Source organism: Lissotriton helveticus, chromosome 1_1 (genome assembly GCF_964261635.1).
Source record: "Lissotriton helveticus chromosome 1_1, aLisHel1.1, whole genome shotgun sequence".
Taxonomy (NCBI): Eukaryota; Metazoa; Chordata; class Amphibia; order Caudata; family Salamandridae; genus Lissotriton; species Lissotriton helveticus.
In genome coordinates this window covers 1,659,866,300-1,659,888,404 of record NC_136057.1, presented here as the reverse complement: position 1 = coordinate 1,659,888,404, position 22,105 = coordinate 1,659,866,300, and the positions used below count along the sequence as shown (strand labels likewise).

General features: G+C 44.4%; 1 protein-coding gene across 1 annotated transcript in view; it reads left to right on the top strand.

Moving 5' to 3' along the window:
• LOC144830131 (17-beta-hydroxysteroid dehydrogenase type 6-like) overlaps positions 1-17,097 on the top strand; it is a 58,110-nt gene extending 41,013 nt beyond the window's left edge. The window contains exons 4-6 of the mRNA XM_078688885.1: positions 8,191-8,449; positions 15,857-16,020; positions 16,792-17,097. Coding sequence (XP_078545011.1) covers positions 8,191-8,449; positions 15,857-16,020; positions 16,792-17,003 — 635 coding nt within the window. The 3' untranslated portion in view covers positions 17,004-17,097. The remainder of the gene's footprint in view (positions 1-8,190; positions 8,450-15,856; positions 16,021-16,791) is intronic.
• The last annotated feature ends 5,008 nt before the right edge of the window (positions 17,098-22,105 follow it).

The window sequence follows — 22,105 nt, the reverse complement described above, 5'->3', positions numbered from 1 at the left end:
GGCTCCTGTGCCAGTGCGAATAATGTTGGTGACAAAGGGCACCTCTGTCGTGTTCCCCATAATATGTGCAACATGTCCAATGTGTTACCAATAATGCGCACCCTTGCTGCTGGGCCAATAAACAAGAGACGGATCCATCAAGAAATGCTTGTGGCATTCCTATGCATTGCAGAACCGTGACCATATAGGTCCACTATATGAAATCAAAGGCTTGGTAGCATCCAATATGACTGCCGCAGCCTGGACAAAGGGGTCAAACTGATGTAGAATTGCAAATAGCGTACACAGGTTTTGCGTAGTGGGTGGGGATAACGCTGGACTGATCTGACAAAACCAGAGTGGTCAGTAGTGGGTGAAATGTAGCTGCTTATTTTTGCTAAGATTTAGGCATCTGTGTTTATGAGGGATAGCGTTCATTATGATTTGTTTCTCTCCGGCGGTTTATTGGGCTTCATCAGCGCTATTATTAGGGCTTCCCTGCGGGAGGGGGCAACACCTGTTTATCATGGGCTTCTGTGTACATGTCGTGAAAGTGGGGCCCTAACAGGTCTGCAAACTCTCTGTAAAACTCATTTAGTAGACCATCAATACCTGAGACCTTCCCATTTGGGAGCATGCGCATTGCCTCCTTTATCTCTTCAGCTGTGAAAGGCTGTACTAAGAATTCTCTTTGGCCCAGTGTGAACCATGCTGGTGCCAAGTCATCCAGATACCCTGCTACTTCCTCCTCTGACGCAGAATCATGAGCTTCGTATAGCCGCATGTAAAAGTATAAGAATGCCGACAGGATAGCTGGCGCATCATGAGAGATGCTGCCACCAGAGGAGGCTATGCCTACTATATGTATCTGAGCCCAGGATTCTTTTAGTTTGGCAGCTAAGTTATGGCCTGGTAGGCCACCCTCACTGTCGATTCTCATGTCCTAGCACCTAGAACAGTGTCTCACTTCCTGTTCTGCTGTGTCATTGTAGTTAGTGATCTGTTCCCTGATCTCTGGCAGTATAGCGGGACTTGAGGTAGCTTCATAAGCCGGTTCTAATTTCCCCAGGTGAATTTCTATTTGCTGTAACTGTGTATGAATTGCAGGATGCCCACTTGAAATCCAATGGATACCCCTCTTGAGGTAACTTTAAACGCTTCCCATAATGTGTCTGTTCCTTCCAACGAGCCTTTATTTATCACAAAGTATTCTAGGATTACTGCCAAATCCAGTTGGGCCATGGTCTGAAGCCACCACTGGAATTGCAGTAGGGATATAAGTTGGGGTGGTGGCTACCATTAACACTGGTGCATGGACTGAGAGTGTTTTCGCCATTTGTCTCACAGTAGTCACCCACACAGGCACCTCCCTTGTTACCAGCCATGTACTGAAGATGTGAAAGTGCCCTCCCGTCCTCCTGGGTTCTGTAGTCTCTATAAATCAAGTAGCCAGTATACGTTCATGCCCTCATTCAGTACTCGGGAAGATTGTTTGACCTGCCAATCTGCTATAGCAGAGAGGTGTAGTGTTGAGTCAAGGTATGTGTTGAGGTTTCCAACCCATATTACAGCTGAGGGCTGTAGGGTGTGCAAGCGGCGCCAGATCTGGGTGTAGAACCCTGTGTCATCAATGTTGGGTCTATAAGAGTTTGTTATAGTAAAGTTGGTGCTGCACAGACATCCATGCACTATCACGTAATAGCCTTGTTCATTGGACTCAAAATGGGTGACTGTAAAAGGCACTCTTTTTCTGATTAATATAAAGACCCCATAAGCTGAGGCCTCACATATCCCCTCCAATCTGGTGCCTATGGTCTGCTCTGTGTGTCATGTGAAATATCTCTTGCAATAGTGCAATTTGCATGTGATGGCAATCCAAATAGGCGAGTACCTGGCGTGTTTGTCGTGGGCTGTTAAGCCCACGTACAATCCAAGCGAGGACAGATATGTGACCTACAACGGGGGTCATTGGGGCAGAGCGCGTGTCTGTAGCAGTCTATAAATTGATCGTGGCATGGCCTGGCAAGATGCATGGCGAACAGAAGTATTGGTACAGTAGTGGCAGTGCAAACATTGAGCAAGTAACCCTCCCACCACCCATTTCAAAATCCCAATTATGCTAATGACATCCCTGCAAAGAGAGAACAAGAGTAACAAACATACTAACAGAATATCACAATACATACCGGTAGCTTCAACATTCCAGTTAAAGGTCGTAGGGCAGCTAAGTTCCTCCTGGGGGACGGAGGTGGCAAGGAACAACACATGTTGATTATGTAGGAAAAGGATGCTTTAAGGGGGGTCAGGAAAATATCAGCAGTGTATAACATCACTTTTTCCCTTAGGTCTGCCGACATCCATGGGGCATACGGGTTATGGCCCTAAGCAGTCTATATGTATATGGGGTGCACCTTCCAAACCCGGGCCAGTCTCACACTTGTGAGTCCAAAGTTCAGTGTCTCTGGTAGTCTATGAATGCCATGTCTCCTCCCAAGCCGTAGATGGCACAGCTAGGTCAATATCAGCTGTCCTACTAGTGAGCAGGTTCAGCTGTCAGTTGTCCCGGACTCATATTCCTGCTGGCTGCCGTGCAGTTGACTTACTGTCTTGACAGAATCCATTCTTGGGTGTGGTGAATATTTTCTGTGTGCCGTGATGTTCAATGTGTAATCATGACGGGTAAAGCATGGCGTATGAAATTTCCGCTGCTTGCAGCCTCTTTTTGACCAGGAGATATTCCTTGCGGGCTGCCTGCCCCACCACTGTAGAATCCAGGTAGAAAGCAATATCATTCCCTGGATACTGTATAGCCTGCATCGCCCAAGACAGTCAGAGGACCGTGTCTTGACCAAGCTTAGCAATGATTGGTCGCCGGGGTGTTCCTGGAGGTGGCCTAGCCATCAAAGACCTGTGTGGCCTCTCCACTATTAATATAGCGAACCTGTGCTCGGCTCCAAATTTCTCTGGCAGCATATTTTCTACATAGTACTCTAGTCTGCCAGTGTTGGTGGATGCAGGACTCCCTATAATGCACATTTTTGAGGTGGGAGCATGCTTGTGAGTCCTCCTTTTTTGGTTGCATTATCACCAGCACCTTCTTCATATTTAAGCATTTGGCCGTGATTGATTGTAGGTCATCCTTGGTTGTCGATATGCGCTGCTCTGCTGTTGCCAGTCATGCCGCCTGCTTGTCCAGCTTTGTTGCCATATTAGCCATACACAAATTAAGAATGTCAATTTTCCTGTCGATTGACTGCCGGCTGTGCTGCATAACCAAGCAGCGTGGCTTCTAATGATGGATTGCCCTGCAGTTGCAGCTCCTGCTCAGAGTCTGATAAGGCATGTTGTTGAGACCTAGGCATGTGCTTAGTTTCTTTTTGCATTTTTTAGTTTCAAATATGAGGCAGCTTCGTTGTGTGTCTGTTTTTCCCATTGTCGCTGGTGCATCCCGTCTTATTTAGGTGTGTAAGCTAGGACCAAACAGCTACGGGTACCAACCAGGCAGGTCCCTTAGATGTCTCACTGTATGGGGGCAAGCAGGCACTTGTTGGGGGACTCCAGGAAAGAGAGAGGTGGATCACTGCTTCTCGTGTTGGCAGTCTGCAGTGCAGTGTAATGACACGTAGTCCCACAGTCCACTCAGGCCTTGCAGTCTCCAGTCTTTTCAGACTACAGCATACAATGTATTTGCTCTCTCCAGAGCACCATCAGCTGGTGATTAATATACTATGGGTGAAACCCATGGTGTTGGAACAGTGGAGCGCTTGATGATGTCATACTCTAATAATGTTTCTAGTTCTTTCTCAACTGACTCATGTAAATAAAAAGCAAATTTGAGGGTGTCGCTGAGAAATAGGACGAATGTCCTCATTTGTGTGAAGTTGCACCTTCATTGTCTTGAGTTTCCCTAGTCAATGGAACAAGGACAAGAATTGACTTACTATTTCAGAATGTGCATTAAGGTTGTAGTTGATGGATATTAGTCCCGTGACAGCAGCAGTGCTGAAGCTGAGTCGACATGCACTCGACGAAGTACCTTGGAGTACATGAATTGGTGCTTGTCCTGTTGTTTTCTATGCCTCATGGTGCTATGAATGACCCTTGACTTTGCAATGGCGTAGAGGCTGCCCATGTGTACACCTTTGTTTTGGATGGTGTTAGACGCAATATCAGAGATAGTTCATTGTATTTTTCTGCTGGCATGATATTGATCGATGCACCACTGTCCATAATAAAAGATATACAGAAGCCATTTACCTTTAGCTTGATCTTGGGCCAATTTCCAAAAGAATTTGGTTGCTTCATGTGGTGATCTCTCTTTGACTTGTGCTCTTCTTTGCAAGCATCCAAACCCTACAAGTACATGTCGTTCTGTGGTCAACATCACCATTGCACATCCATCTTCTTCACTGTCACCTCGATGATTATGTTAAAGAGCCTTTGGAAGACTGATTTGATTACGACCAACTTTGTTTAGTCTCTACTTGCCTCAATTGATATTGCCATTTGGCCTTGTGTGCGGGGCTAGAATGCTTCTGGAACTTTCTTGTGTCCATTTTCTCTTCTTGTCGTGACGCACTTCGTTTCTCTTTTGCTTTGCAGAACGTTATGAAATTGTTTTCTTTCCCACATTCTTTGCATATCTGTCCAATGGTGGGACATTTACCTTCATGTGGAAATGCAAATCCACATTGGAAGCGCAATTCATTTTTCTTCAGCGATATCATCTTATGGGCCCCCACTTTGTCTTTTGGCTTACATTCATGATTATGCGGCTTTATTCTTGGCTGTTCCAGCTTCCATACTAGAAGTCTGTAGATCTGCATGTTCCTCAGCTTTTGAAGCCATAAGCACCTTTTTCAGAGTGCATGTCTCTCTCAGCATGCGTCATCTGAAAGAATCGGCATGGCAATCATCGATAACTCTGAGACGCATGTCTTCTTCCTCATTGAATTCACTGAACTTACAGTGCTTGATGAGGGTATCAAGTCTTTCAACAAACTCATTCATTGTTTCACCAGTTTGCTTTCTTGCCTCGTTGAAAATTTACCTTTCATAGTCAACATTCGGCATTGAATTGAATTTAACTTCTAACGTTTCTTTGATGGGACGGTAGGATACTTCATCAGCATGTGATTTTTCTTTATGACTTCTTTCAGTCCATCACCTGCAAGGTTTTTTAAAGTATTTGATGATCTTTTTGTCATCTACTTCTTCTAGAGCATCTATGAAGTCGTTGAACATTTCGATCCATGCAGTCCATCTGGCACCAATATTCTCCTTATTAGCGGTGTCGAATAGCAGTGGTGATTTCAGGAATGCGGCTGCATCATACTTGGCGCTCCTTTCTGCAGTCATTCAAAAATTTCACTATTCTGACTGGCTTTTGGTCAGATTGGGTGCTACTGACTACTTTAGATGCCTCCAAGGTGTTCCACTCCGAGATCGAGTGGCATTTCCTTAGTTCACACTGGTAAGTGCACTTATACTCTCAGTAGCTGGTTGTTACTGTCTTTAGTGTTTCTTTGCGCCTGGTCATCTCTGCCTTTAGCGTTTTCTTGCACCTAACTGTTGCTGCCTTTAGTGCTTCTTCATACTTGGTTTTCACTGCCTTTAGCATTTTTGTTTTGTATGGACGATGATGGCTCTGTGTTATGCTGTGGCACAGTATCTCTTCTCTCGGCCTTACCAGTAAGCTTCTGGAAGGCTTTCTGACTGGGCTCCTCTTTAGGGTCTTCACCTTCTTCGAGGACCTTGTAAGAGCTATAGGGGTGCTTTGATTCCACACATGCCAACTTTGAATTGCTTCACAGCTAAATAGGTGCATGTGGCACACAGGAGGAGTTTGCAGTAGCACTGCAAACGTCCAGGGAGAGCAGCCTCGTTGCATCGGGGCACAGATCCAGCACTCGACTCCAGTTGTAGCGTCCTCCCCAGCTTTGGAGCACATAAAGGACTGCACATGGAGCTCTATAACACATACTTTTATTCTTCGGCATGCAACTGTTAACTGAACGTACTAAATCATAAGCTTTATTGACCACACCAGACGTATCTGAATACCTCCCAACTGATTACCTAACTTTGTAAGGAGGCCGTGGAGGACCACAAGGGTCCTACTGCACATGATCACACGACAGTACACCACATCTCAGCCAGCTTTTGGAGAAAGCACTGACTACCAGTTCAGCACAGAATCCACTGCAGAACTCTTGCCATTGGTGCAGAAATCAGTACACAGGTAGACCGCAGAATACAGCGGTCGTCGTGTTGTGATTATCTTGCTTTGAAATAGTCCAGCAGGAGAGGCAGTTGTTTCAGAATGGGCTGGGGACACCACTGTGCTGATATGTCTGTTACATATTGAATTTAGAAGGCCTCAGAATTTACTTCAGGTGATGTATCTCAATCAGGCTGAAATTCAAAGGATGAAAGCAGAGACATCTTTTGATAAACATGTAAGCATAGTTTGGAATATTCTTCCTGTAAACTTAAAACTACTTCCATTTAGGAAAGAGTTATAAACTTAAAATGTTCCAATCTCTCGGTAGCTACAGCAGGGCAGAGCTTGGAAGCTTCACACTCTTGTCATTAGTAGCGCTGCTTCTTTCTCATGCACACAAGGCTGTATGAAGTCTGGTGATCACACCACACCCCTCTTTTCTTTTGTCCGCTCCATCATGGGCAGGTGCACTTCCTCCCCCTTTCCTAATAATACAGTGCCCTGAGGTGGTAGCTCGGTAAGCAGAGAGGTGGCAACTACTTTGTGCAAAGAGGCAAGCCTTCACCCCTCCCTCACCTCTGGCCCTCTTGAGTAAAGGACCCAATCTAACAGGTCTCATAAAAGATCATGTTGGGTCCCTTGACACTCATGCTGGCCTAGACCCCATAAACTGCCCCAAGGGCAGTGTCCGCAAACTTCGCTCCCCTCCTTTTAGCTCTGAGATTCAGTGTTACCCAAAATTTCCATTCACTCATACACATCAGCGCACATATGTTCAGCCAGTCAGACACCAGTGGCACTCTGTCACTCATCCAGAAATCTGACATTGTCACTGTCTGCATGCAGTCAGCTTCCCCCAAAGCTTTCAAGCACATGGCTTATCTTATGCTCAGCTGTACTTGTACCTGCTGTGGTTCCCAAAACTCTCTGTACAAACCCTCACACAAACTTATGAGGAAGGTGGACAAACAAGATTGGGCTTCTATGCATCTTATCTATTTGTGGGTAGTGTCCTAAATTATATTCTGCTACTGGTAATGTGACAATAAATCTAAACCTAAAATTGTATTAACGAATTCCATTGTTTGGCGCTTTGCACAATGAAAAGACTTAGTTAAACCTCAGTAGGACACAATGAAGCACATGTTCACCAGCAGTGCACACTCAACTTAAACATCGCACTCTCATTAATTGCCCCCTCTTCCTATGCACCGCTGCTGCTCAAGCAGTGCGTCGGTATGTAAGTCTTTATGAGTCTGTATGTAAGTGTTCCTTGCATAGAACAGGGATAACATAGGCAGAAGCGAGGCAAGTCACACACACCTCTCCCCTACGTTATAAATGTGTCCAATCAGAACACTGCTTTCAGCCTCCACACATGTTCCATCAAGCAATCAGTAAGTCCTGCATAGAAAAATAACACAACCTTAACATAACTTCACTTCAGATACTCCCCACCCTACCAATCACACTCTGTTGGTATTACAAGATCTCTGGCCCTTCATAGTAAAGTGACCCCACAATGCACCCAGAACAATCAATCCTTAGCAGTCTCCAGGCTGCGAGGGCTACACTTGCATCTATCTTTGACAGTGGATTATCCATTCACATTTAACGGATTCTTGTGCCTTGGATAGTATTTTACTAAAGATGAATAAAGTATGGAATTAACACAGCTCAAGAGGGAGATGGAGGAAATGGTGGTGCTACACATTTACATACGCTCCCAGGCTTTCAGGAAGGACAGAGGCTTTGGGCTCAGTAATGAGCCTCCTAGAGCACTCTTAACACTAGGCCCTCTCAGGTGCCCAACTTAGTGTTTGATGGATTGGGCTTTTAGAGCTGGAAATCTTGGCTACATTGAAGGAAGAAGGGCTAGGCTCGGCCCAAGCCAATCCCCCTTTCTGCTGCCTGCTCTTTTCACCATTTCCAAACACACAACTAAGCTTCTGGTTTCAGTTCCATTTATCTCTCTTCTCTCCCACCAGGACTCTGGGGCCTAGTGAACAACGCCGGGATTGGCTTCCCCATAGCTCTCAATGAGTGGCTGACCAAAGAGGATTACGCAAAAGTGATCAACGTGAACTTGCTGGGCATGATCGACGTGACCCTGAATCTGCTGCACCTCGTGAGGCAGGCCAAGGGCAGGATCACCAACGTAAGCAGCGGTTTGGGCAGAATCGCACTCTTTGGTGGAGGGTACAGCCCTTCCAAATACGGAGTGGAGGCCTTCTCAGACAGCCTGAGGTAAGCAAGAGAAGTGCTCGTTCAAGTAATTGTTAACAATCAATTAATCATTGCACAGCAATGCAGGTTGGAGCCAAAGGTGCAACTTAATTTGTTTTGCATGTCAAACAACTTTTTTTCACAGAATTATCGCCAATGGATAAAAACAATTGTGAGTTAAAACAGAATGCTTTTAGAAACAGGCTTGGCTCTTTAAAAAGTGAAAACCAAACAGGCTTACTCTAAGTGAGTTGCAAACTCCTCCCAAAGAAGAATGAAATCCATACATTCGTTACAATCTTTTTTTCCGTGCTACAAATGCTTAATTTCGCCCTCTGTGGTGAGGCCATTTACAGTTTAGTATCAGTGTACGCTCAGTATGGTTTGCAGAGCTTTTGAGACGCCATCTTGGATTGCTGTGGGAACTTAGAACTTCACAGCAGTGATCTTGGGTTTTAGCCCAGTCGTCGCATTGAATGTTTCTATATAATTTATGAAAATAATCACGTTCGCAGATTTTCTTGACATATTGCCAGACCCTTTTCGGGGGCCATGGAGTAAGAAGATGCTAATAGAGCCTCAGCTGTTGGGGGTTGTTTGTGTCTAATGTTCTGGGGTTCTTCCTACAATGGCTTTGCAGATTGGAATAAGTACAAATCATTCAGCGACTGATTCTCAGTGGTCGTCATGGGCAAGGTGACAGGCTTCTCAGGGAATTTATTATGGGGGTCAGCAAGCTCAGCAGTCAACATACACCGAGTAGCGTAATAACTCGATTTTTCAGCCAAGTGCTTATCTTTATAAAAGAAAGATACTTTAATACATTTTAAAACATATTAATGCACAATAAAAAATTCTGGTACTCAGAATCTCGATCAGCACCACAGTCTTGCGGTCAGGGATAACTCCACCTCCCCTCATCATTTCCCCCTAGCATTAGGTTAATTCTGGTATGTGTCTTAGGCATTTCTCTTACCCCCCCCCCCTAGCAGAGCTGTACCATCAGTCTCTCAATACGAAATATTTCACCAATGAGCATTTCTGGTAGGCATTGTTAGGCCTCCTTGTAATTCAGTCCATGTCCTCCTATCAGTGCAGAAGGAAACACCAGACACATGGGCACTGGCTGATTGCCCTGAATCTGGGAGTAAATGCAGGGTCACCCAGTGAAGTTCAGACGTGACAGCAGGCACCAGTGCAAATTTCTTCGGATCAGCTGTCCTCTTCTGAGCACACAATAAGTCAACTGGACATTGAGTTGGCGGCACAGTTGGACAGACCTTCAGGGGGTTGAGTGAGGATCAGTCTGTATTTGGTCTTTGGTTCGGGTCAGTTCTTCAGCAGGGCAGGCCTCTTGAGTACACTTGCGTATGTGCCGTGGTCTGCAAGAGCAGAGATAATTTTGGGAACACTTTAGGCAAGTCCAAAGACCAGCAGCAGGCAGGTTTCTTTGGGGCGATCCACTTGGAGACTCTTCAGCAGTTTGTAACCCCTCCAGTTCAGATGTAGAGAGGGCTCCGAGCAGAAGGTCATGTTCTTGTTAGTCCCTAGTTGATGTACCAGAACTGCTTCATAGTCAACTGCTCTTGTCCATGCTGGCAAACAGCTATGGGGTTTGCTTGCTCCCTTTGACAGGTCAGGTTATCCACAGGCGTACCAGGAAAGGGAGATGGTCCACCTTCAGATCAGACACTATATGATATCCCCTCACCTCTGAAAAGCTGACTGTCTTGCAGACACCATCCCTAGTTGAACAGTAGTCCTCTGTGTACCATGTGGAGAACCCCCCTCCTTGGTCAGAGAGAACTTGGAACTGGAACAACAAGCAGGTTAACAGCTCTCTCTTTTATGTAGGTATCGTACACAGGAGATGTGTATTCTCAGTCTGTATTTTAGAAGTGGCTTGGGGTGGTTCTTCTTACATGTGTCCTTCTCAAGATAATTTCCAGACTCAGCCTTTTTCTAGAGCAGTGCTTCACAAATTGTGGGTCGCAACCTGTTATACGGTTCCTACGAATTAGGTAGGACAGTGTATCTGGACAACATAAACATTGGAATATGGGAACTCGGTTCACACATAGCATCAGGAAATGTTGAACCTAATTCCTAGTTAGCTCACAGTGCCCCATCTGAACCCCTAAACTTGCCAGGGTGTTAGATGGTATCAGCAGCCTCGAACATGAGCACTCTTTATTCCCCAAGGAAAATGTTGAAACAGATCTACCCTTTTGTTGTTTACTTTTGCATACCCAAGGTAAACACAAGAAAGATTCAAACTGGCTTCACAAACAATTATTGAAGCAGTTGAATTCTTGTTTAAAAGAGTCTGCTGCACTTATTAGGTAGAAGATGCAAAGCATTACAAAAATGGTGAAAAAGATGAACAATTCAACCATCATAACATTACTAAATGATTATACTATTATACTCCTACCTAACACTACCTATACTATCGAGAGCATAGTGGGAGTACCCTCTGCCAGATGCCTTGGGATTGGTAACTCCTAACCCTGGGTGGAGCTCTTGGAATTCCGGGGAGTATCCAAAAAGATTGAAAATACTTAATAATACATACACCACACACATCACTATCTACAATTCGGATACTAGAGTAGAGTAGACAGTATGTCCTATAAAAAATAACAAAATATCCGGTTGGGCATTTTGTTGGTGGCACTTTTTGAACAGCCTCTCAAGAAGAGGCCAACCCAAAGAACTGTACTCAGTGGCTAGAGCTATTGGTGCATCTGATATTTTTTAAAGAAGAAAAAAAGTGGCCAACTGGGTGGACAATCGGACATGAGGTCTCTCTTGGTTGGAAAATAATGGTGCCATCCTCCTCCTCATACTTCCTTCCAGCCATGGTGCACGATATTCAGTTGTTCAGTGTTCACCATCACCTGCTGCTAATAAAAAAAGTACTAGGCCTAGATGAGAAAAAGTCAAATACACCACTTTGGGGTGTCCAACGTGAGTGACCACCATTTACTGGCTGAGCATGAGACAGTAAAAGAAAGCCTTCTCACCTCAACAAACATGCGTAGAATACCTTACTTGGGCATGCAATCTGCACAGCAGATTAGTACTACTAGTACTAGTAGTAGTAAGGAGTCCTTAATACAACTGGTGCTAGTAGTAGGACCACTGGATTATCTGAGTCTTATAGTACCATCACTAGGCAATTCACAAAATATATAAGGGAGAGGAAAAGCTGAGTGGAAAACCAGAAGAAATCAAGCTATAGACAGACTAATACAGAGTCAGAGGCGGTTTGGTATGATGTAAAAAAAAAAACGACACTAGAAATATAAATAACAATGTTAGTAGGTAATGGAGCAATAACAAGAATTTTGAAACAGATACAATGAAGATGATTTGGGAAAAACTAAAATTAGGAAATGGAAATAATAGGGCAGTAAAAGTTAGGGAAATATATATTAACATTACACCAGGAGGACTTACTGGGGCCAGCAGAGCCATCTGCGTCTGAGGCTGCTTCTAGCAAAAACTCTGCAAACTCCACTGGTGGAGCAGAGTTCACCGCTCACTCCTAGTAACTCCCCTTACCTGAGTATGATGTATCAGGAAGTCGCCAGTGGGAAACAGGTTATCGTCCTTTACAGGATAGAGGGCAGACTCAACAGGACTGTATTTCAGCAGCAGTGCTTCGCATTCCAGGACAAACCTGTAGAAGTGCTGCTCTGCTGAATGTAATGCAGGGGTTGTTTATATAATAAAGTTATGCAGATACAATTGATAGGCGGAATGCTGAATAAAACAAACATTCACCCCCAGTCAAGAGATCTGAGTTAAATCCATCGTTCTTTTGCTCACTACGCCACTCCAGTTTGAACCCAGCCACATGCAAATCAGTCTTGGCCCTGCTCCTTATGGGAACAGACCAAAATGCAAAGCCGTGTCCTTCCTGGACCGGAAACAAGCATCCTGGGATCGGGTTTGGGGTATCACTCCTCATCAGCCAGGTTAGCTTGAATCTAGTGGTGCGGCGAGCAAGGGACCCAAGTCTGGGCATACCGTTAGCCATGTAGGGCGCACAATGCAACATGGGCTGACATGGGGAGCAAAATAAAGATGGATTAAACCCAGATCTGTGGCTGGGGGTGAATGTTTCCAAAGCTTCAACACTTCTGTCCATCAATTCTTTTGGTATTGTTTCTATAATAAAAGCACTGTTCCAATTGCACTGTGTCAAAGGTGCAGAGCTGATGTGATGGTGTGTCTGGAGCCTTAAAGCTGTCTCGAAACTGACAACCAAATACAAGGGCATCGCGCTCCATGGGCCTATCCTTGGACACAGTGTACAAGCAACATAATAATAATGCTCGCTAAAAAAAAAAAAATTGTATGCCAAATAGCTTCTCAGTACATTATTGTGTAAGTGAAAAACATGTAAAAAGTCACCATTAGAAAAAGATGTCAAGCTAAAATGTGAAGCTAAAAGTGGGCCCTGTTGCGTCCCACAACAAACCCACTGGTGAGTCGGCAGCCGATTTTTGGTGGATCACAAATGCCCGAGCAATAAATAAAGATGCCTTTAATTCTCTGTTTATCTTTCACATTTGGTGCTTCAAAGACACGCTATATGTCTCCTGACAAATTGCTGCTTATGGGATTGCCATTTACTTTTCTTTCTGGGCCTGCAAACTGAGGGAGTTTTTAAAGTGAATTATGCGACAAACTTGCTGGAGTGCAGCAAAGTGTGACATAGGGGCTCATTGCAATGGCGGACGGACATCCGTCCGTCCGCCATCGTGCCAGGGCTTGGGAACAGCTGTCTGTAATGCGGCAATCCTGCACATAAGATTACGATGCGACCGCCACCGTGGCAGTCGCATCGTGTATCTCTGACATTGCTTCTGGTGCTACTGGTTGCCGGACCGGCGCAATGTCAGAAATGCACTGTTTGCATTTCCCTGCACTACATGGCAGGCACCACGCTGTGCCTGCCACCTGATGCAAGGAAATGTAAGGGGATACCATAGGTACCCCCACAGTTCACACCCACCTCAAGGGGGGTACAACGTGCCTCCAAAGTACATCCCCGTAGGCTTTGAATTGCGGATGAACCACCATACACCGGCTGCCGGGGATGCAACATCGTAATATGGCGGACAGTGCCTGCTAGGCCCCGCCCCCATTTTGTAGTTGCGGGTGGAGTGGGGTGGCAGACCCGTGGTGGATAGACTTTGCGCCCGTCAGCACACCGCCCGCCTCGTAATTTAGCGGGCGGAGAAGTGCTTCACGAAGGTGGTGAAACCACCACCGGCAGGCTGAGGGTGGTGGTTACACTACTATCGTAATGTGCCCCATAGTTTTTTTGCAACACACAACAGTTGATACCTGTAAATGTACATGTAAATTGATACTTGTAAATTGATACTTGTATAGCGCACTACTCACCCGCAAGGGTCTCAAGGCGCTTGTACGAATACCGCTGTGGAACCCATCCTGGCTTTCCCTGTGAGGTGTCCACTCCTGGGCACCCCCAAGGTGGAGGCCAGGCATCCTTAGCGTTGTGGGGGCCGTTGTGGAGATTAAGCAAGCTATTGCCCAGAGTTGCAGAGTGGGACTCCATGATTGGAATAGGCACCAAGGCGAGAATGATCAGGTCCGTGGAATTTTTGAGCCCAAGACCCACCAAGGCGGGGAATTGAACCCTGATCCCGGGCTAGACCTCTGCATCAGGGTCTGCCGCTCTAACCATTGAGCCACACTTCTCCAAATGAACTGTATTCATTCAGCAGTTAGGAAAATCAAAAATGAAGCACATTTTCTCGTAATTCTGAAGTGTGCGGAAGCAGAGATTTTAATAGGAACAATTCAAAGCATTTTACTTGATGATGCATAAATGATATTTACAGAAACCCGATTTCCACATCTTATCATCTGTGCACTATGTGGGTTTATCAGTAAAACAGTATGCCTGTGCAAAGTTAGTGGCCACTTCAATAGAAAATATGCTGTCTGGAAATGACAGTACGTTACCACACAATGCTTTAGTTACATTTAAAAAATCGCCCCTCAACATTTCACTTAAAATTAGGAGAGTTGCCTAACTGTCATTCTAAAAAGTGGGTTGTGGGTCTAAAAAAATGGGAAACACTGGCCTAGAGTCATACTCCTCGTGGCAGGGTCATCTGCACTCCTTTACCTTTCTACTGGTCCTTTAGTCCCCTCATGCGGTGCTTCTCATATAATGATTAACATTACATGCAAGTGTGATTGTCGGAAAATCTGAAGCTCACACCCCTCCCCCGTCTTTCTGCCTGAGCTACGCCCCTGCCTGTTCCTCTGTGTCCAGGACCACAGCCGTGTCAAAGAAGAGACCTTGGGCCTTATTTATGAGAAATGACGCATCGCTGCGTGAAAGCAGCGATGCGTCACTTCTCAGTGCGCACTCCTTGCGACATACCTGATGCGTCATATTTAATGTATGACGCATCATGTCGCAAGGAGTTACAGATACGTCAGTATTTCTGACGTATGTGTAAGCGCAAAAGTGACGCATTGCTGGAGTGTGTCACAAAAGTGACGCAACTCCAGCAATGCTTCCTTTCACATGGGGCAAGCCCCATGTGAAAGGGCTTGCGTCAGTCTTACGCCTGCTGTGAGGCAGGCGCAAGATTTTCACGCAACAGTGTCCTAGAAGTGACGCAGTGAAATCTCAGAGATTTCACTGCGTCACTTCTACGACCCTTTCTTGCGTCAATACGCCCCCTTTGCATACATTATACCTGGCGCAGGTATAATGTGGCGCAGGGGTTTACAAAGTGACGCATCTCCCTAGATGCGTCACTTTGTAAATATGGCGCAACAAGGCGCATTGTTTACGCCACTGGTGCGTCACAAAAAGTGACGCACCGGCGGCGTAAAAGTGACGCAAGGGCTCATAAATGAGGCCCCTAGGCCTTAGAGCACAGGCTAGATTAGCAAGAGGTGGGAAACTAAAATCAGGATACCAGATACATGCAGTTGGGCACTCAGGGAGGAAGCACAACTGTGCACCATGCAGAGGACATTATCATCATATAACCCATCATTCCTGAACATCGTCTAATTGAGGACTAAGAACTGGAAGAATTAACTGCCTTTCAGAATGGGCTCACAGACTTGGATCTTAAAACTAATTGGATTAGCTGTGGTTCGCATTGCCACACACACTGTAAATAAGACAGAAAAATGCGACAGTCTTCTACAGAGAAAAAATCCCTTGGTGTTCTACTGAGGTTTTTTTATTTAAGTGGTGAGTTCCTGCTCCATTACTTTTTATTTTAACATCCGAGGTGGCGCCATGCTGTCAAAGTGCTGTGGTGCAGGCTTTTGCTTGAAGCCTATGATTTTCACGTAGTGCCTTGCTTTTCAGAATTATTAATTAAAATGTTCTGTGCACTCTCCATTTTGTGTTAGGCGCGAACTTCGTCCATTTGGGGTAAAAGTTTCCATTGTGGAGCCCGGCGCTTTTAAAACAGGCATTGCAACCAAGCCAATCGTAGAGGAGAATTTCCAGGCCGTGTGGGCCCGCGTGCCAAAGGACATCAAAGAGAGCTACGGAGAGCAGTACTTCAACACCTGTGAGTTCACTGCGCATCTGCTATGAGAAGTGGGGTTACAAAATGTCTCCTTTTATCTAAAGTGTGTTTGATAAATATTTGTACTTCTGTTTAATAATTGCATTACAGTATGTGGAGGTTATTGCCATGGGATAAAATACCTCAGGTGTTATAGAAGGAATTAACAATGAAGTTGGTGCTTTAAAGCACAATACTGAACTTGTGCCATATGAAAGATAAAAAAACAAATTGATGTCAGAGAATGGAACAATAGAATTGCGCTGTATTACATAATTCTATTTTATTCAACGCAGCCGCGTGCGCTTCCCAAAAAACAAGAAATACTATTATAAATAAATTTAAGTGTAGTTAAATGCACTGTGGCTAATCTTTAAGATCCTCAGGCCGGTTGTTACAAAGACTTGGTGGTTGACAAAAGCTGTGGACAGTGTTTTTTTGGAGGGGGGGATTACAAAGGGCAAACGTGATTTGCCTTTGGTGTTGCTTTTTCCTCTTAGGAGTTTATTTTAGACTGAAATGCAAGGCACTGTCATAAAGGAGAGCCATTTGAAAGTGTATTCTGGCTTCAAAGAGAAGCCGGTAGACCTATCTCATATGTGTGATCTGATTTTTTTTTGTTTGCTTTCCATGGTAGAGTTAGTATTATAGAAAATACATAAATTGCTGTAGGATACAATAGCTGCTTAATATTGTGCAACATAATATGCTGCATTTAATAAGTGACTTATGTGAGGATGTACTGTAGGCTCATCTTTAGTCTTTTTGTTGCAGACTGCAAAAACGTTATTGACCTGGTGACCAAAGGCAGCTCCAACCTGCACCTTGTAGTGGACTCCATGCAGCACTCTGTCATAGCCGTCTACCCGCGGACACGCTACTCATGTGGCTGGGACTGCAAGTTTCTAGATCTCCCCCTCTCATACTTTCCGACCATCATCATGGACTATGTGTTGACCCGCGCAAGCCCAAACCCTGGCCAATGAATGGTCTCATCTACTGAACATCTTTGAAAATGGCTGCTACCAGAAATGTATGTAACATCAGCATTCTATACTGATTAACTGGTAGGTTATTTCCTCAGTATTAAAAACTTCCTGTCACTCTGCCAAAAGAGCTGGAACAAACCTGGCTCATATTCCTATGGTAAACAATAGAAGACCAAGGGTAAATTTGTCTGGTGATATCTGCTTGCTACATAAAGCCAAGTCTATTCCTGAATTTTCCAACTAAGAAGAGCCATAACTTTCAAGCAAGCTTTTTCTTCTCAGTGGTTCCTGATTACTCAACAGCCTTCTATCAACTTGCAGCTGAGTTTCTCCTTCACTCTTCAGAAAGTACTTGAAACCTTCTTGTACTAAGTTCCGTCTGCTACACTGTCTTTCCTTCTACTGTTTTTTAAAAGAATGTGGGGGTATTCCATGGTGGCATGTAAAGCTGCATGATTGTGTAGATGGGCACCTTGTAGAGATACTTGCAATCTTCTTCGTATTACATCAACTGATTATCTTTTTATGCTTTTCTATTGTCTCCATCCTAAAGCACCCTGGCTGCATTATTGTTTTACGAAACAGTACCATAATTGACCACATTTCAATTTGTTTAATTAGTATACCTAATCATCACATTCTTTAATAAAGGTGTTTTCTATTCAATTCGAAGGAGTTTTTTCAATTATATACCTGCGCAACCCAAAATACGGTGCGCTTTGTAAAATGTAGTGCGCCTCTAAAAATACGATTTTTATCATACTTAAAAGTCTGCCTTCAAAAGAAACCTTTGAAATCCCAGAAATTTCCTTTGGGCTTGATTTAGATCTTGGCATCATAACAGTGATGGATATCCCATCCGCCAAAAACATAAATCCCATTATATCCTTTGGAATTTATATTTCGGTGGAAGGGATATCCATCACCAGTAACCCGTCCACCAAGATTTATGTCAGGCCCTTTGTCCTCACACTATGAAATATAAAGAACACACTTTTTGTCAAAATGAGGACATATCCAACCTTTCTCCAATAAGCCTTAGGCTTCTGTGATAGTTGTTTCTAGTATCCATCCTCCACACCCCACACCTGACAACCTTGTGCTTTCATGCTGGTAAAGTCGGTGGACTTAATGAAAAATCCTCACTCTTCAAATATGCCAGAACTAGACACTGTTCAGTCTGAAATAGCCAATCAGCTTCCAGGAGATTATTATAAAGTTCCTGAACGGCTAACCTTTTTGAATGTCCCTACACCGATATACATACAATGTATTTCTAAATGAAATACAAAGCTAAAATGAAGACAGTAGTCTCTACTTACATGTGAAATTTGGTGATGGTCTGTTCATTCGCGAGGTCTTCTCAAGATTTCCTAGCTAAAAAGACCCAGAAGAATTAACTATGTGCTTAGGAAACTCTGGGAAATCATAGAAACTCTGGAGCAGGAAAGTATTTCTGGAATAAGAAGTTGTGGTGTTCGAGACACACAGATGGAAGGGAAAAGGTTAGTGTGGAGGGAATGCAGTAAAATGTTATGTAGAACTGAAATGCGTTCCAAATCTCAAAAAGGCGTAATGTGAATGTGATGAGCCAACAGTGAAAAAACAGACATTGTCGAAAAAATAATGATTAAAAGCATAACATGATGTGGTAAGGAAAGTTTGCAATAAGCAACGAAAAAAAACTTGGAAGATTTTTGGGCAGAAACCCAATTTTTGTGACTTCAAGCAAAATTAGGAAAAACACAGAGAAGTAGCAAGACGCGAAAGATGATACAATCCATACTAATATTATAAAGAGAGAGCCCAAACCTTTGAGGCGGGTAATCTCAGTAACCACAGCACCAATCACAACACCCAATACAGCGTTGGAAAGGGCAGTTGCAGCAGAAGGACATAGGCTATGCAGACAGATAAAAAAATGTATAAAACAAATTGCAAAAAACTTCATCATCCAGAAGGCCGAGGGCCAAAATACATCAAACAGGAAATTATGTAATAATGTGACTCACTATATTGAGACTGAGAGCCTGGAGCCAAATTGATCGTGAACAAGGGATATGCTATCCCGAAACACGTAGATTTGTGCCTGCCTGCTTGAGAAACTCCATGCTGTGAGGATTAAATAAAAAAGCACATAAGTGAAGACAAACGCGAGTTCGTCCCGTTTTTCTCCCAGCTGGGGGAATTGTTTGTGGATTTAAATGCGGCGTGGTTCTGCCGCGGGGATTTACGAACCGGCGAGAGAGCGCTGCAAATTCTGGCGAAAAGGAACCGAGGGGTATCAATATATATATATATATATATATGAAGCTCAAAATCCTTCGAATTCGTGAGGAAAACAGCACTCGTGGGCAGGTTGGTGTTCAATCTCCCGTTTATTATTAACCAGAGTCAACAAACGCGTTTCGGCTGCAAGCCTTCGTCAGTGTTGATTCTAGCGCGCGGACCAACAGTGTATTTATGTCCATATCACATGTAGAGACGCATGACATAGAAAGGGGGACCAAAGCATACATACAATAGGTCGCGCCATCTTGGAGTGTGCAAATCGGACCAATTTGTTCATCAACAATGCATATCTCATTTACATTGTAGCGCTGATATTAAACATTATGTTTACACCTAATAATGCCGTGTATCGGCTTTTCATCCCGGGTGTTGTATCATATCACCTGTTATTAATATTATCATAAATATGAAACAATAATACAATTTTTCTTCACTTATGTGAATCTCAGAATCCCGACGTGGATCGGCAAGTCACCCCTTGACAGCATTAGAACAGGGTTTTTTTTTGGTTGATATAACAACAACAAACAAATCCGGGATGTGGTATCTAACAAATCATAATGCTTCCGCTCAAGTCCCTCTATTCTATTGTGACCTTCTCATAAATACAGAAAAATGTGCGTTAACAACCAGAGTGATGCTCGTTCTCTTGGTGAAGTGCAGTTCTTCACGTATGTTTCACAAATGTTATCTGACATAATATTCTAAACAAAATCAAATAAACCATAAACCCGAGCATATACAAAGAGAGATAGGTGATATAGGCTTATTGTTACCTATTCTATTTCATTACTACGCTTTAGATTTTCAGTGAATATCAAGTAGTGGTTCTCCTTCATTTAATTATCTGAGTTGGACAAGAAATAGTATCACAGTTTGTTATATTCATCTCATGCGCTATTTTTACTCTTCTCAGAAACTGTTCCTACTTCCCCAGATGTATAGCAAGTTCCTCTCCGCTGTTCAACCCTAGTGGTGACTTAGTCATCATGTCTATGATATACCTGGACTCCAGGCGTCTGAGTTGTTTCAGCCTATCGCCCTCTCTCACATTTGCCGGGATATAATCAAGTCCAAAATATTGCAATTTACTCCTGTCTTTATTATGTTTGTCATCAAAGTGTCTTGCGATATGTATATATATATATATATATATATATATATATATATACATATCCATACTAATATTATAAAGAGAGAGCCCAAACCTTTGAGGCGGGTAATCTCAGTAACCACTGCACCAATCACAACACCCAATACAGCGTTGGAAAGGGCAGTTGCAGCAGAAGGACATAGGCTATGCAGACGGCCACCATATACATTTAAAAGGTAAAAGAACCGTGCAGCAAAGTAGTCCCTTGTGGGCGTGTCTGCTTTCTGCTGTGGGCGTGTGCTGGGGGTGTGACAAATGCTGGGGGCGTGTGGTACGTTCCGCCCTTCATGCCATGTGAGTCGTAATTGCGCCGCATCAAGGAGCACGCTGGGGCCGCGACAAACGCTGTGGGCGTGTGTCTGCGCTGTGGGCGTGTTTTCGCCCTTCATGCCATGTGAAGCGGCAATTACACAATTGCGCCACATCAAGGGGCACGCTGGGGGCGTGCCAAACTCTGGGGGCGTGTGCTACGTTCAGCACTTCATGCCATCTGGGTCGTACATTAATCAGATCGTCTGCTGTGGCCGTGTGCTGGGGGCGTCACAAAGGTGTTCACCTCGAAGCGTGGTAAGTAACCATTCGCAAAACTCCCTTGGAGGACTGCCCGTTGTCTCACATATACTGGGGGTGCCGAATGCAGTGTGTTCCTTGGCCTGGGTGCGTCTGAAAGGGCCGCAGGCAGTGTGTGGCTTGGCCTGGGTGCGTCTGAAAAGCACTCGGGCCGAAGAGCGTCGGTGTGGGTCATAAAAAAATAATAACAGCGGGAAACAATCATTCAAGACTCACACAATTCTAATTGTTAGACGGTCGCCGCTGGCCCTCAAGCGGGGGCACACGCGACTGAGCGTGGGCGGGGACAATTACTGCAGCCTCTCATGTGCGCTGTTACTGAACTATCACATTAAACCAAATTACACGCGCCTGCTAACATCAGCCAGGGCTGTAGCCGGGCTCAGGCGGCGGATCACTACACTAATTACATGCGCCTGCTAACATGAACCAGGGCTGCAGCTGGGCCTCAAGTGGGGGGGACACGTGCCTGCTAACATGAACCAGGGCTGCAGCTGGGCCTCAAGTGGGGGAACACGCGAATGACCGTATCTGAATACACCCATTACACACATTCTATTTCATACCCGGACAACGTCGGGACGGGCTGCTAGTAATTGTTACAGCTGTGGACAAAGCCTTGATTTGTTGTGAGCAAGCACGAGGCTGAATGAAGGATAAGATATTTCTGGGAATGACCAGGGCTGCATTCTGTGTTCTATTATAGGATTCAAAATAAAAAAAGGATTTACAGCTTGCAGCTGAAGGCAGTGCTGACATTAGGAATCATTGCTGTTCTGGCATCTGCAGCATTGAAAAGCAAGCTTTTCTGGCTGGCTTTAAGGTGCTACACATACATTTGACATTTATGACTGCTTGCGTTAGCATGTTGAGGACTACATATATTACCCAGAGGCAGTCGCCACTGGGTAGTTATAGTTAGGTTAGCGTTTCCATAGCAAATGCATTTTTTGTATTGCTAATAACTTTGGCACTGTTTGACATATTTCCCCAAAACATTCCAAAAAAGTGATATTCTTTCCTTAGTTTGTCCATGAAAAGTTTCAGAGTGATATGTTAAGTGTGGGCCTGGAAAAAAGGGGGT